Source organism: Ictidomys tridecemlineatus, chromosome 5, assembly GCF_052094955.1.
Source record: "Ictidomys tridecemlineatus isolate mIctTri1 chromosome 5, mIctTri1.hap1, whole genome shotgun sequence".
Classification (NCBI taxonomy): Eukaryota; Metazoa; Chordata; class Mammalia; order Rodentia; family Sciuridae; genus Ictidomys; species Ictidomys tridecemlineatus.
In genome coordinates, this window is record NC_135481.1 from 163,330,597 (window position 1) to 163,346,250 (window position 15,654).

Below are 15,654 nucleotides of genomic sequence, written 5' to 3' on the forward strand. Positions count from 1 at the left end.
CCTTTGGACTTGACTGGATTAGACTTCTTTACCACTTAACTCCATCTCTTTATAAAACTCTTTATGTTTTCCTCTTGTATGTAATAGGTTCCAGGTTTGATAACCATGGGGACACTGTGAAGACTGAAATCATGTGTGTTCTATCACTTTTAAGGCAGCCCTCTCTTTAATTTCACAAGACAGGCTTGAAAACCAGAAGTAACCCAACTCCAAAATTGGCAGTAAATCCTCCGACAGGGAAAAGGTGACGTACTGTGTAATAAATTCCTTTGTTGAAAAGGAGATGTTGCAATACTGGAAACTGAAGTACCAAATGTTTCCTTTTAAATTTGGAAAGGTCTTTCTTCATTACTTATCTGTCCCAATGGACTTCTAACAGGGGATGTGTTGAAAGAGTTTTCAGATGCCCACTAGCCACAGTGAGAGTGAATGGCAGCATTTATAAGATGACATAAATACTTCAAAATCATCAGTGATCCTTGTAGATGTGTGGTGTGCCAGTGGTACTTACTGAATGTGGGCTTTTGTTGCTGCTGATCCTGAGCTCTTGTGTGCAGCCATCTGGAAATATGAATGTATCTCTTCTATGAATGCAATTTCACTTTTTTCCCCCTTTGGGGCTCTTTGAATCAGAATTAAAGTTAGAGTGGTTTGTAGAAGAAATAAAGTCTGCCAAAGAGGAGAAAGATCTGTGAGATTATGAGTTATTCTTTAAAATCCTAATCTCATTTTGAGGTCCTGTGGAGGAATTATATCATACTTCTTAACCATTTTAACACTAAATTTAAATCTTGACACAATAGGAACTTTTATTTTTTATTTTGTAATAGTGTGACTGATACCACCACTGATATTATTATGACATGAAATAAAGATATAAATGACTGAAAATGATTAATGAGGATAAATGTTAGCCAAAAGTTGCTAATTTTTGTTGCTCTATATTTATTCAAAAGCTTTTCAGTTTGTTATTTTTACCTTTTAGACCTATACATTACTTGACAGTATGATTTTACTATGCTACTCCATTACCTATATTTAAATGTCTTAATTTAAAGATTTTGTCATTAGCCCTGAAGTAGAAAGACTGAATTCCTAGTGAAAGTCAGATGAGGGAAAGCCCTTTGGCATCAGTTCACAGTCACTGTTATAAACTCATGCCCTCCAGGTACAAGTAAAGTACATGGGACCACACCATTATGCACATCCTGCCTCACCCCTTCCTGTTTTGCCTTAAGAGAAAATATTGTGAATGCAAGAGTGTCTTATTAAAGTTGGGCATTAAACCTGTTAGGAATAAACTACAAGCAAAAATCATGTATCCACAATCCCTGAATAACCTCAGTTAAAAATTTTTGTTGCTAGACTAAAAGAAATCTTTATCATATTATTCATTTCATTTTGGTAATGGGAGGTTTATCCAGGTAGTCCTTTTGACCTTCACATAAAAGCTTTGTTTGCTTTGTAGCAAGGCCTTCAAAATTACAGTCAAGGAATAAACTCCTTATCAATTCTGTTCTAGCTTATCAATTCTGTTCTAGGATCTCAGGAATGATTTTTAGGCTAGTTGGGAATCACCTTGTGCTAATAAAAGGAAAATACAGAGATTATGATGAGAGAAAGGAAAATAATAGAAAATAATTATCATTAGGTAGCCATTATCCTCTTTATAATATTTATTTGGTACTTACTATGTAACCAGTCCCATGCTAAATGCTTTATTTGCATTGTTTCATGACAACCCTATGAGGTAGTTGATACCCCTAATTCCATTTTATAGCTGGGATGTTAAATAAAGAGTCCCAAAGTCACTCAGTGAAATTCAAACAATGCCTAAGCTATCTTCTAAATAGAACCCTGCTGCTTGACTCAGGTATTTCAGATTTCTTCTTTATTGAATATTCAAAAGCTTTTTGTAATGTGAGCCCATGTATTCACTAGAAAAATGATGACATTTTTGGAAACATCTAGATGAGAAGAATAAATATATTCTTTTAACTCTTAGGGTTTCTTTAGGGTGTTTCTGACTTTTTTTTCTGGATTCTAAAACAAACTCACAAACAGATGTTCTAAAGATGGCCTCCCTGAAGTGGTATCACATGCCTTAGAGAAGCAGTCATTCTTTAGATGGATAAAAAGCTCTCTTAAATATGTAAGACTCCCTTTTTCAGACAACCTAAAGTATTTATTTTAACCAAATTATTCTCTTTCATTCAAACAAATTAAAAATAAATTGTGTTGTCAGAAGCAATTAAAATGTATCTTGAGTACTCCCTTTCCTCCCCAAAAAACCTCAGTAAAATTAAATGTTCTCAGACCAAATGATCTTTTTCATTTATTGCTATGAATACATGATCTATTTCATGTATTTATGTTAAGTACATCTACCTACATAAGCTTATAAAAATTATATTTTACTCAACACAAAGTTGCATATTTGAGCTGGATGAAGTAGCTAAAATGAAGTAGCTAGAAAGAACCTTCCTTTAGTATAAAGTTTTCTGAGACATATTGTTTCACTAGCAAAAAGCTAGTGAAATAGATTTAGAACGCATTTGGCCCCAAATGTTCACTGAAGGATGAATGGATAAAGAATATGTGATACATACATATAATGGAATATTTTTTAGCCTAAAAAAGTCAGGAAATTTGGTTAGATCCTAGAGCATAGATGAGCTTTGAAAACATTGTGCCAAGTGAATTAAGGAAGTTACAAAAGGAAAAATACTGTATAATTTATTTTATCTGAAGGACCTACGTAAAGTAGTCAAATTCATAAAGACAGAAAGAATGGTGGCTGCCACAAATGAGGAAGAGAGAAATGAGAAATTAGTGTTCAATGGGCACAGTGAGAAGATGGTTTCCTAAAGATGTGAATTTATTAAATGCCACTGAAATGTGTACTTAAAAATGATTAAATGGTAATCTTATATTATGCGCTGTAAGAATACATGTGGCCTTAAAAAGAATTCAGTTAGAGTGGCAAAACCAATGGGATTTTTAAATTAAAAAACAATGTCATGGGGCTGGGGTTGTGGCTCAGTGGTAGAGCACTGGCCTAGCACATGTGAGGCACTGGGTTCTATCCTCAGCACCACATACAAAACAAAACAAACAAAAACACAATGTCATGTAGCAAGATACCTGGCAAAAGATTGAGGCTACCCAGCAATTTGGTCTAGTCCCTATGTCTGTGTGGTTTTGTCCTGCATTCCTCACAGGGGAATCCTTTAGATTTATGTATACTTTCACTTGATCACAGGATGGGTGTTGTGCTTCACGTTTAGCTATGCAAGTACAGGCATGGAGATTTGGTTTTAGACAGATATGGCAGACATTAATTTAATGTTCCCTGAATATGCATGTACTCCCTCAAATATTTCACTGCTCCCTTGCAGTTGCCTCAGTACATATAGTGCTATTTTTGCTTAGGCCTAGATTAGAAATAAAATGTGTCACTTCCAGGCTAAATTATCAAAATAGCCCTGGGGGTCCCTTGTTCTCTTGGAGAAGTATATAATCCAAGTAGTGCATTTACAAGATGTTGGAACTTTAGTCTCCCTAGATTTGTTTCTGAGTACATATATGGAGCAAATCTGTCAGGTGACCCATGTGTGACCTATAGCATTAATCAGAATATTTATATTTTTGTTATGTTAAGTCATTGAGGTTTTGAAGTTACTTGTTTTTGCTACTGAGTATAGATATTCTGACTGATACTTTTTTGCCTGGGCACTCAACTACTGAGCCACATCCCAAGCCCTATTTTGTATTTTATTTAGAGACAGGATCTCACTGAGTTGCTTAGTGTCCCGCTTTCACTGAAGCTGGCTTTGAACTCATGACCCTCCTGCCTTAGCTTCCTGAGCCTCTGGGATTACAGGCGTGCACCACTGCTGGCCAGACAGGTTTGATGAAATTTGGGAATATGGAACCTTTCAGGAGTAGAGGAATAGATGTAAATTGAAGAAACATGGAATTTTAGCTGGATAAGAACAGAGGTGAGGATCAAAGTAGGGCAAGGAGTAGTTAGAAAGCAGTAGAATATACTGAACTACAGTTTTTGGTGAGGTGGAGGCAATGTCAGGGTTTGATTGCTAAAAAGGGTAATAATGATAGAGAGGAGCAGTAGAATGATTGCATTTGAGATTACAAGGAATTAATGTTATTGCCAATGACATTGTTTTGGAAGTGAATTTATGAGGTAGTGTGGCTAATTTGAGAAGACATCAGAGAACCTATAAAACAAAGTATTGGGAGAATCATCTAAATGAATATTAAAATAAACAGGAGTTATGACAAGGAGTAGTATTGGGTGGAATAAAAGTGAGCCAGAAGCTAAAATCTCTAAAAAATGAGTTTTTCTGTATTAGTCTGAAACTGTCTATAGTCACCTTCATTCTAGAATGTTGTTTAACTGATTCCAGGTTGACACTTTTTTTTTCTGTTTGTTTTTTGCCTTTGTATCTTTAAGATTTTGGTCTTTTGGCTTCTTTTGTTGCTTGGAGATACTGAGTTATCAGTTTCACTAAATTTTTTTGCACTTCTTTGGAGATTTCTTTATGATTAGTTTTTAATATTTTTCTTGTTATCTTTGGTCTAGAGCTTCACTAGGATACATCTAAGAACGTATTTGTTTTTATTTGTCTTCTTTGGAATTCTGTGTGGATCTTCAGTTTAAGGGTTTACTGATAACTTAAATTCTGGAAAATTATTATTCATTACCTCTTAAGTATTAGTGTCCCCTTCTCCATTTATTTTCTTCTCTCTTTAAAAATAGCTATTAATACATTAGACATTCTCATTTTGTACTTAAGGGCTCTTAACTACTTATTTTCCTTTTATCATTCCAAACTGCTTCTTAGCATTTCTTTCATGGAACTATCTTCTAGTTCTTTTCTTGAGCTCCATCTAATTTAATTCTTGGTACATGCATTGAGTTTTAAACAATCTATGTATTTTTAAATTTGAGGAGATCTATTAGATGTCTTGAAAAATCTAGACACCTTACCTGTTTTGAGGCTTTGTTTTTAAAATTATGATCATGCTTCTTCTTCTTTTTTTAAAAAAAAATTGCAATGCAGATTATTTAATTATAGAGAAACTATGATCTATGGGCCAAATCTGGCACAGGGCACTGATGCTTTTCATTTTTAAGTTGTAATTGTTATTACATATTGATTGTATAAAATAATGGGTTTTGTGACAATTTAATACATGTTTAACATACTTTGTGTCTACCCTCCTTTTTACCTTTAATTACCCCCTCCTCTATCCATGTATGACCCATGAGCTAGGAATGATTTTTAAATTTTAAAAGATTTGTTACAAAGAGAAGGGGACAGAGAGAAGATTTGACAAACATAGATCACATATAACTGAAAAAAGTTAAATATTTACTATTTAGCCCTTTACAGAGTAGTTTGTCAACCTCTGTGCTGTTATTTGCAATTATGGGTATAATAATCCTTTTTTTTCATATGCTCATTCTCTCATATTGGGTGTGTGTGTGTATGTGTTTTGGAAAGTGTGTTGGAGAGTGTTGCAATATTTTATGGAAAGTTCATCTTCAGTGTGGGCTATGAAATGTTATGGATCCCCACAAACAATGATATGGGATATAACGGCATTTTTAACAACAGGAAGCACGTTGGAAGAGAGCGAGCTGAGTTGCAACTGGGCTGAGTTGCAATTAAGAGGAGGTGTCTTGGCAATAGAGAATGTTTCTTAGAGTTCTGTGGTAATAATGTCTAGGGTTCTTGCTGAGTTCAGGGTTTTCATCTGAATCCCTGAATCAGGGAACCAGCATCTGGACTGGCCAGAATTAAGAGTTGTGTGAGTACTCAATAGCCAAACAGGTCTAATATCTTTGGGGAGGTCTAACAATATGTAGGAGCATGCCTGCGAACTACTTTGGGCCTAGTATAGAGTTGGAGCTAAATAATGGATTGTTGAATGAATGAATAGGGCAAGAAATAAAGGTTAGACACACATTTTGGGGACTGGCAAGTACCAGACTGGTGTCCATAGCCAATCTTTGTCATAGACTACAATCCAGATATGAAGAATGTGGAGAAATACCTCTAGTAGTTATTCTATAGATCTCCTAGGATTTTCTACATAAACAATTATATCATCTGCAAATAGAAATCGTTTTATTTCTTCCTTTCTAATCTTTATGCCTTTTATTTATTTTTCTTGGCTTACTACAGTGGCTCCAATCTCTAGTATATTGTTGAAGAGATAAAGCAGGGAGCATTACCTTGTTTTTGATATTAGGGAGAAACGAATAATTAAATATGATGTTAACTGCGGGAGTTTATTCTTTATTTCTTTAGTACTTCATTTTAGAGACTTGTTCAGATTCAACTGTAATCGTTTTTGTAGTTGACAAGACTATATAGGTTCAATTGTGTAGATCCATGAAGCCAGGTTGTATCCTTTTATAATATTAGCAATCATTAATATTTGTTGTCTATATCAATTATTACATTACAGGTTACAAATACTTATTCTGTTGATTTATGCTTCATATATTACCTGGGATATTTCTGTAGAGGAAATTTTCTTTCATAAACTCTTTGGTTACCTGGCTGTGTAGTTCCTATAGGAAGGACATAGAAGTGCTTGATTATTTTCTTTAATTTAACAATTTTCAGAATGGTCAGTTGGTTCTATAGCATCCTCCAAAGATAACTAAGGCTTTTAAAAACACAAATTATGAATTTGCTGTCTGTTTCAATTCATTAGTTTGTCATTCAAACAAGTGTGTACTTTTCTAAGTGCTTTCAGAACTTGGTTTTCATCACTTTTTCTCTAGATTTGTTTTCAGATCTTTGTTACATGTATAATCCATGTTTCCTGCTAGTATGTAAGAATATAAACATACTTCATCCTATATAAATAAAGACAAAAAGATGATATAATGAAAGATTTCTAATATCTGTGAATAAAGAATGAGATTTTTTGCCTTTCAGTCACATTTCAATTCTGTGTTAACATATTTTAACAAACTTTGGAATTTTGTGGGTAAAACCACAGAAGTCAATTTTTCTTTGCTTGAAATCTGTAGGAGAATAAGGTTTTGGTGTCTTGGCTGTTACGTTAAAAGTAATATATTTCAGAGAACGTAAGTCATAATTTTAAGAGTTTATTAGTAAAAGTTAATCATTGGAAAACCCTATATATTCCTATATACCAACAGGGGAAAAATGTCTCCCTGACCCACTTTGTGTAGTTTTATGTAATGTTAACTTCATGTAGTTTAGCTGTTTGACTTGAAGCATGTGTACATAACCTTCTGAACATTCATTTAACGTGTAGTATGCCAATTTCCTAACAATTATTATTGTCTTAAAGTATAACATTTCACTGTTCAACATCAAATATGTTCAACAAAGGGAATTAAAATTTGTGGAGTTTCATGAGCTTCGCATAATGTCTCTATGTAGTAAGTGTCAAACATGTTTTTTCCTATTAGCTTTATTGTCATCTTTTTCTTGTTTATATAAATAATATTATAAAAATTAACAAAATATCAATTGCTATAATTCTTGCCACAAAGTTATGTATTAAATTACATATTAGATCTTCATCTAAGTGTAGATATATACAAAGAAATATTTAGATCTTTAGGTGATTAAAAAAAAACCTTTGCACTTTTATGAACTGTTGGTATTTTTGGTAATGAGTGTATGTGGTGTATATGCATAATATACACACATGTGTGTCTGTATATGGGCATGTATATATAGGGAAGGAGATAAAGGAAGAGAAGGGGAGGATATATATATATATTTATATATATATATATATATATATATATATATATATGTATATATGAAGAAAAATTCTGAAATGAAAGGCTTAACAATTACAGATAATATTTCTGGTTTTTGGTAGTGCTAGGGATTGAACCCAGGGCCTTGTGCATGTGAGGCAAGCACGCTACCAGCTGAGCTAAATCCTCAGCCCCCATACAGATAATATTTCTTATGGAAAGCTGTTGTTGGTGCCTAAAGTCCATCACAATACATGCTATCTAAAGACAGTACTAGTATCATATCAGTTTGTGTTTGTTTAAATACATGAAATTAAGAATTTTTAGCCATTTAAAAAAATAGGTTGTTTTATTTAATAATCTTAGTTCACATTTCTTTTTGATTGCTAAGAACACTCTCTCACATTTGTGTGTGTATGTATGTGTGTGTGTGTGGGGCACATATGTGCAGATCAGTGACTTGGATAAATACTATATTGTCCCTGGTCCTGTTTGGGAATCTGAGTGGATCTTGGAAATACTCTATCTTTTGCTGTGATTTTTTTTTAAAGGATAGAGCTGAGACATGTTTCTCTTATAGTCTTCTTAGATGCTTAGATCATTTATTGCCTTTGTTACGTGAATAGTGGAGGACTTGATTTTCTAATACACTAACAATACTTTGGACAGAAATAATTTTTAATGGAAAAACACTTTAAAAGAAAGAAAACTTTGTAAAGATCTTATGCATCTATTGCTCTTGTTTGGGTCAAAGAATACTGATACTTTAATTAGTGAAATTTTGTATGTAAGAAGTCTTTCAAGTGGCATTCAATATTTCTTTTAAAGTCTTGCTCCCCCAATATTTTTCAAAGTAAACTTTTAAAAATTTGTATTTTTAGGAGCAAGAAAGGCTCTTTTTTCATAAATCTTTAATTAGAACTCATAATCTATAAATTCTTTTGTCTTTATATTAAGGTAGTTTCTATTTTAACAGGTAGAAATTGTACTGGAATTCTAGGCAGCAACACCCTCATCTCTATACCTGCCCTTACTTAAGTGTCTGAATGGTCCAAGTTCATCTCAGGGTTAAAATGTACTTTTTTCTTTAGAACTACAGAGAGAATCCCAGAAAGCTATGTAAATCACTATAAGAAAGATATAAAAGTGCTCTTTTATTGCATCCACTCTATTGCTATTGATGTGTGATGGCATTGTAGTAAAAAGTAGGTGGGGGTGGGATTCAGACCGCCCCTGGCAAATGGGGTATTAGAGGGAAAATGACTGATGGCCATAGTGACCATTTACTGACTATGAGACAAAGGCCAACTGAATGCAAACAAATAAATATAAAATGGGATCATTTTAGTCACCCAAGAGTGGGAATGAGACAAAACTCTAGGAAATTTCTAGATGGAGAATCTATGTTCCTGTATTATGCAAATTATTGCTATGAAAAGAGTTTTCCTTTATTTTCTTTTGAGATTAGACAATCATGTGTTTCTTTAATTTCTTCTGGTTCTCATTACTGAAATTACCAGGTTCCTCATAGATATCATTTCATCCCTCACTGAGTTGTTCTACAATGTGACTACTTCTTAAGTGGTGTACAAGGTTGTTTTAATGCTAGTGAGACAAGCAGGGTGTTCAGTGCTACTTTTCTTCAACTGTTGTTGGTTTCCTTGGACTTCTAGGATGTGGAGAGCATCTTGTGCGCACCATACTGGCTAGAGAATGTTCACATGCTTTACAAGCTGAAGATGCTCACCAAGCTCTGTTGGAGACTATGCAAAACAAGTTTATCAGTAAGTATAATGTTAAGAAATGATATTCTTCTAGGAGACTCTTAGAGAAGAGAAAGGGGATCCGGCAGAGTGGGAAGGGGAGGGTAATGGGAAGGGGAATGATATGATCAGAATATGTTATGTGCATGAACAAATATGCCACAATGAAACCCATTATTCTTATAATTAAAATCCACTAATTAAAAAAAGAAAAGAAAATGACATCCTTCTAAATATGGAACATTTCTCTAAGATTTAAGCATCATGAATCAGGTATCCCATTTATATCTCTAGACTTAGCTTCAGGGCCTCGAATAATTAGATCTTGAGTTAATATTGGCCATGAATAGAAATTCTACCACAATAGCTACTACAGCATGAAATCTTCTGTGTAGCTAATTTAATGCTCAACCTATAAGACATTGTCCTGGATTAGAATAATATATGGTAGAATAAAATTCCAAAGGAAATGTAAGAGATAATCACTTTTAAAGGTTTTTGTAATACAGTTGACTCTTCTTAAAATAAGTGTTGTATTCATGCATCCAGCACTTCTATGTACAGTTTCATGGGTTGAAATGAAATTCTCCCTGGACACCATTTGCCATGACATGTAACTGGGTATGAAACTGCATCTGTCTGGAGGAAGGGGTGCCTTTTTCTAATGTAGAAAAGTTTTACATAACTTAGTCATGGCCCTCTATGTAACTGTTACTTTGAATTAAACCATTTAACTTAGTCTGATTTTCCCATCATTGAACATTAAGCTTAATACGATGCAAGACCTGTGAGAGTTGCATAAGAAATATAAGGCATAATTAAAAATAAGTCAGAGAAGTACATTATGAACACGTTAATTAGTGAGAATGTGTCATAGCCTGGAGGGTGTAGGAAACTAAAACAGATATAATAAGATGTTAATTATGTGATAAGGACATAACAGACAAAAATATAGGAAGAATTACCCTCAAAGGACTTGTAGAGACTTTTATTCATTTTTATTTTATTTTACTCATTTTTATTTTATTGGGGATTGAAACCAGGTGGGCTTTGCCACTGAGCTGCATCCCCAGTGCTTCTTATTTGTTATTTTTGAGTCAAGATATCACTAAATTGCTGAGGCTGAACTTGAACTTGTAATCCTCTTGCCTCAGCTTCCCAAATTTCTGGGATTATAGCTGTGTGCCACAGATGTGGACCCACCCTGACTAGAAGCTTTTAAAACTGGGTCCAGAGGCCCCTGGGATAAGTGGGCAAAAAGGGGAAATGAACATGAACACAGACACACAGCGATGGGATTAGGCCTGGTGAGGGAGGAATACTACATTATTTTGACCAGAGGCTAAGAGCAGGGCTGGATTAGACACATGAGGTCAGGGGATACCAGATCATGAAGGCCCGTAACATTTTTGGGAAGGAGTTCATCCTCAGTCTGATAGAAATGAAAGAAACCGTATGTGTTCTTGAGTTGACAAATTAAATGGTGTTTTAAAGAAGGGTTTATAGAGTAGATCTAAGGTTGCCCAAAATCTTCTATGTAAACAAGAGACACTAGTGGTTGGAAATGGTCCAGGAATAGAAAATATATGGTGATTTTTAAGGAACACATCGGTGCAGAAAATGGAAATAGTGATGGACTTGAATTTTGAGATGAGGTGAATGTGACATTCATGGTCTAATCAGGAGACAGGAACCATCCAGTAGATTAAGAAGGTGACGTTTAACATAAAAATTATTTATTGTGATAAAGAGTAACAATAAGTTATAAGGAAACTCTTTTTGGTAACATAGGGTTGAGAGAGTGTCCATGGAAGGACATTGGAGAAGATGTGGTTTGATCACCAAATTGCAGACACATTGCTGGTTGGGTCAGGCTGAGCTTGTCTGGAATCAAATAATAGGTAACCCTCTGCAGTGCAGATAGGGGAGCAGATGTTCAGCAATGGGTAACTGGTGTGCAGTTGGAGCCCTGCTCTATGAAGGACTCGGGTTTTCAGAGCATGATTGGATCCCATATTGAGAGGGTTGTGGAAAGATTATTGTTGGGCCTAGGCTGCAAGTCACAAAGGGATCACATCCTGGACACATGACTGAGATAGACTTTGTTAGATGTGCACACTCCCATATGCCAACTCAGCCTCTCGCCCCAAGCCCAGATTGGAAATGGCAGAAAGGGTATATAAGTTTTTATTTTCTCTAATTAGGTTTAAATTATGACTTCTTGACTTATGCAAATATGATTATTTATATAAATATTTGTATTTATGTTTATTATTTTTATATTTATATTTTCCTTCCCTTTTAATTAGTAGCACCTGAGTTGCAGCAAACTTTTGTGTAGCATGGTGCTATAGGAGGAATAGTTTGGTTCATAGTCACCCTCTTTGGACTCTTGGCCTCTGCTAAGATATGACTTACCTTCTGCCTTTTGGGTTATTGGCCTCTATTGCCACTGAATTCACTGTTATATTCATGGACTTATTGCAGCTTTTGGCCTCTTCAGTACACGAGTATTCACAGCAAATGCTAAGATGACAGGTACCCTTCCCAGGTGTCAACTGCCTGTTAACTTCAGTGGCCTTTGGTCACAGGGTCAGGCAGCCCTAAAACTCTGGGATAGTCTATGGGATAGTGTTTTAGTTAGCTTTTTTGTTGTTGCTGTGATTAAAAGACCTGACAAGAACAATTTTAGAAGAGGAAAAATTTATTTTTGGCTCACAGTTTCAGAAGTCTCAGTCCATAGACAGCCAGCTCCATTGCTCAGTGATTGAGGTGAGGCAGAACATCATGGCAGAAGAGTGTGGTGGAGATATGTCCCAAAAACACAACCCCAATGCCTACCTCCTGTAGCCGCATTCTACCCACCTTCAGCTACCACTCAGTTAATCCCTATTTGGGGATTAATTCACTGAAGGGATTATGGTTCTCATAAGCCAATAATTTCACCTCTAAATATTTTTGCATTACCTCACAAATGAGCTCTTAGGGGACACCTAATATGCAAACCATAAAAGATAGTGAGGTCCTCATTACCTAGGCACATTGGTGACTTTTTCTCCTTTATTTCTAGAGCACCTTGCTGGCATGGCAGTGGAGAACTTCCTTACCTGTCTTTCTTTTTATCTTCATCTGTAAAGTAGGGCACAAGTCTCTTTAGTTCTTTGGTCCTCCAAATCTTCCTATGGCTATTTATTTTTTGTCTCCTCTTTTTCTGCATCCCTCCCAACTTGGGAAGAAGGACAGAGATTCTTACTAGTCTTTTCCTCTAGTCTTTACACAAATGTTTTGTATCTAGCCATACCCCATCTCCCTGGATACTTGTGGGTACCTGGTTAGGCAAGTATTTCTCCAAACTATTGATTTTACCAAAATTTAGCATTTACCTACTCAAAACACATCTTATTCTAAAACTGTCTCAAAGTAGAATTTACAAACTATATAAGCATATGCTAATGGGATGAATGGAAGGTTACAGGTGTGGGGATGAAATTTGAATTACTTTATCAGAATCATAAGCATTGTTGTCCAGTATTGTTTAATTAAGTATCATGCTCTGTTTAAATAGATACATCATCTAGGCCACAAACAGAAAGAAGATTCTCATGAAAGAATTATATATATTTATATGAAGCAAAAACAGTGACTAACTATAGAAAAATTATTATCATATACAGAGAATTTGTAAAGGTACTTTCTTACATTTATTAGTGCTGAGGATTTTTTTTTTGTTTTTGTTTTTGTTTTCTTTTTTGGTGCTAGGGATTGAACTCAGGGGCACTCGACCACTGAGCCACATCCCCAGCCCTATTTTTTATATTTTATTTAGAGACAGGGTTTCACTGAGTTGCTTAGTTCCTCACTTTTGCTGAGGCTGGCTTTGAACTAATACTCCTGCCTCACTCTCCCAACTTGCTGGGATTTTTATGAGGTTTTAATGGATATAGAATAGACAAGAAATTGCCTGAAATCAACTGAATAATAGTCTTAACTATATTTATGTTAATAAGAGCTGTGCAATGGCAAATATAAATCTAGGGATATATTATGAATAGGACTTGAAGTCTACCAATGATGATTCTTCAGAAAAAGATCACTATAATCATGTTAGTACTTCCTCAATATATATTGAAATCAGAATTAGATCTTGTTGTTGATTTAACAATTATCACTGTTGAATATTGTTTTAAATAAAATCAAATTCTTTGCTTTAATAACATGATTTATGTAGTTTGTCATTTAGTTATACAGATATAGTAGATGCATGCTCAGGACATCAATGAGAAAGAATAACAAGAGTTGAAAGCTAGATGCCATGATAAGTTAATTTCTTAGAAATCCTGTGATGGGTGTTTAATTATAACATGTGGCAGTTTTATGCTTTTTAATAATGTCCAGAAGGACTTTACTGATTTGCTAGCTAGTTGCATTTCTCTAGGTTTAGATTCTTCTGAGGAGTTCCTGAACTCTACTCTTTTTTGTTGCTTTGTTGTACTTTCTTTTATTTAGCTCTTTTAAATTTCTTATAGAGTTGGGCTGTAGTGTTTCATTTTGCCTTTGGGACCCTTTATCTAATGTATATTGAACCCGACTTTTAAAAAACTCAGACTCATGGAAAGAAATAGGAAACTTCAGAGCTCATCTAATTGACCCTGCTCATTTAATAGTTAAAGACACTTAGTTTACAAGAGTTTACTGACTTGCCCAAAGTTATCTTGTTAACCTCTGGGGGTCATTCTGTAAAATTTTGGTGAAATACAGAAGAATAATATCCTGGAGGTCAGAACAGCTGGGTTCCACTGTCAACTCAGTGTCTGACTCATTGCACAGAGCAAGTCACTTAAGCTGTTTTATTTTATTTTATTTATTTATTTTTTAATATTTATTTTTTAGCTTTAGGTGGACACAATATCTTTATTTTATTTTTATGTGGTGCTGAGGATTGAACCCTGTGCCCCATGCATGCTAGATGATCGTGCTACTACTTGAGTCACATCCCCAGCCCATGTTTTATTTTTTTTTAAAGCAAGATGACTGGATGAGGAAAAGTTTCTAAATTCCTTGACCATGCTAAATTCTGTTAAATCTTTACTGGATTCAGCCCATAACTTTGAAGTTCTTTTTGATCAGATGATTTGAAATGGGAATAGAAAATGAAAATTTTCAGGAACTACTTAGGAAGCACAAATGATATTTACAGAGTACTTGAAATGAGATAAATTGCATTTACTAGAGGCCTGGACTAAGAGCAAGGGGGTTGAGTTCTTTCCTTTTTTAACATACTGGTGGTGTAATTAATTATCTGTCTAAAACAGACAAGTCCCTTTGTTCTCAATTTCATCTTGTGTAAAGTGAGGGGAAGATCTAGATGAGCTCTAAAATTCCTTGCAGCTCCCAAATTCTGTTTAATCCTTGAACTAGTTTACAGATCAATCGAAACTACTTGTAAAAGTTCAGTTGTAAATCAAATTAACCATTAATTTAAATTATAAATTAAAACTGTTGGTGGTGATCTCAAGCTTCTATTTGAAGTGATTTTCTCAAAATCCTTTCAGACAGTGATTGAGATAAGCCAGCAGCCACTTTGTGGTTTTATGGAAACAATGATATTCTTCCTGTTTTGTTTCATTTTTTTCTTTTAAAAAAAGATTTGTAAAAATGAGGTATCTAGAGATTCTTACAGCAATGTATATGTAGGGAAAAAATAAACTTATACACTACAGTCACATACTCAATTTTCTTTTATCTGAATCTCATTCTTTTCCAGAAAGAACCATTGCTATCAATTTGATATGCATCTTTATAGTCTATCTCTCTTCTCTATCATCTTTTAAAATGATTGTATAGAAGATATTTCTAATACTGTTTGAAACATACTTTCCACTTAAAATACCTGGATGCTCTTAATATATCAGTGTATATAGATTTATAGATGAGTATTCCATGGTCTCATAATTTATTCTTTCCTTTATTGAAATAAATTTAAGTTGTCCATAATTTTTTTATCATTTTACTATGTATGAATTCTGAATTCTTATTTCTTCAGATTATATTAATTAAGCATATTATATGATTCCACTGTCTATCCTTTCTTAGCATATCAGTATTACTTTT

The 15,654-nt window shown here is 34.3% G+C and overlaps 1 protein-coding gene across 27 annotated transcripts in view; it reads left to right on the forward strand.

Annotated features, from left to right (window-relative positions):
- Tasp1 (taspase 1) overlaps positions 1–15,654 on the forward strand; it is a 288,360-nt gene that overhangs the window by 164,916 nt on the left and 107,790 nt on the right. For 19 of the 27 annotated variants that reach the window (XR_005728944.2, XR_005728942.2, XR_013439539.1 and 16 more), the window contains one exon: positions 9,454–9,564. The exons of the other annotated variants lie outside the window; for them this stretch is intronic. Coding sequence is in view for 14 of the 19 variants with exons in the window: in XM_005320468.5 (XP_005320525.1) it covers positions 9,454–9,564 (111 nt within the window). In the remaining 5 variants the exon portion in view is untranslated. The remainder of the gene's footprint in view (positions 1–9,453; positions 9,565–15,654) is intronic. 27 annotated transcript variants of the gene reach the window in all.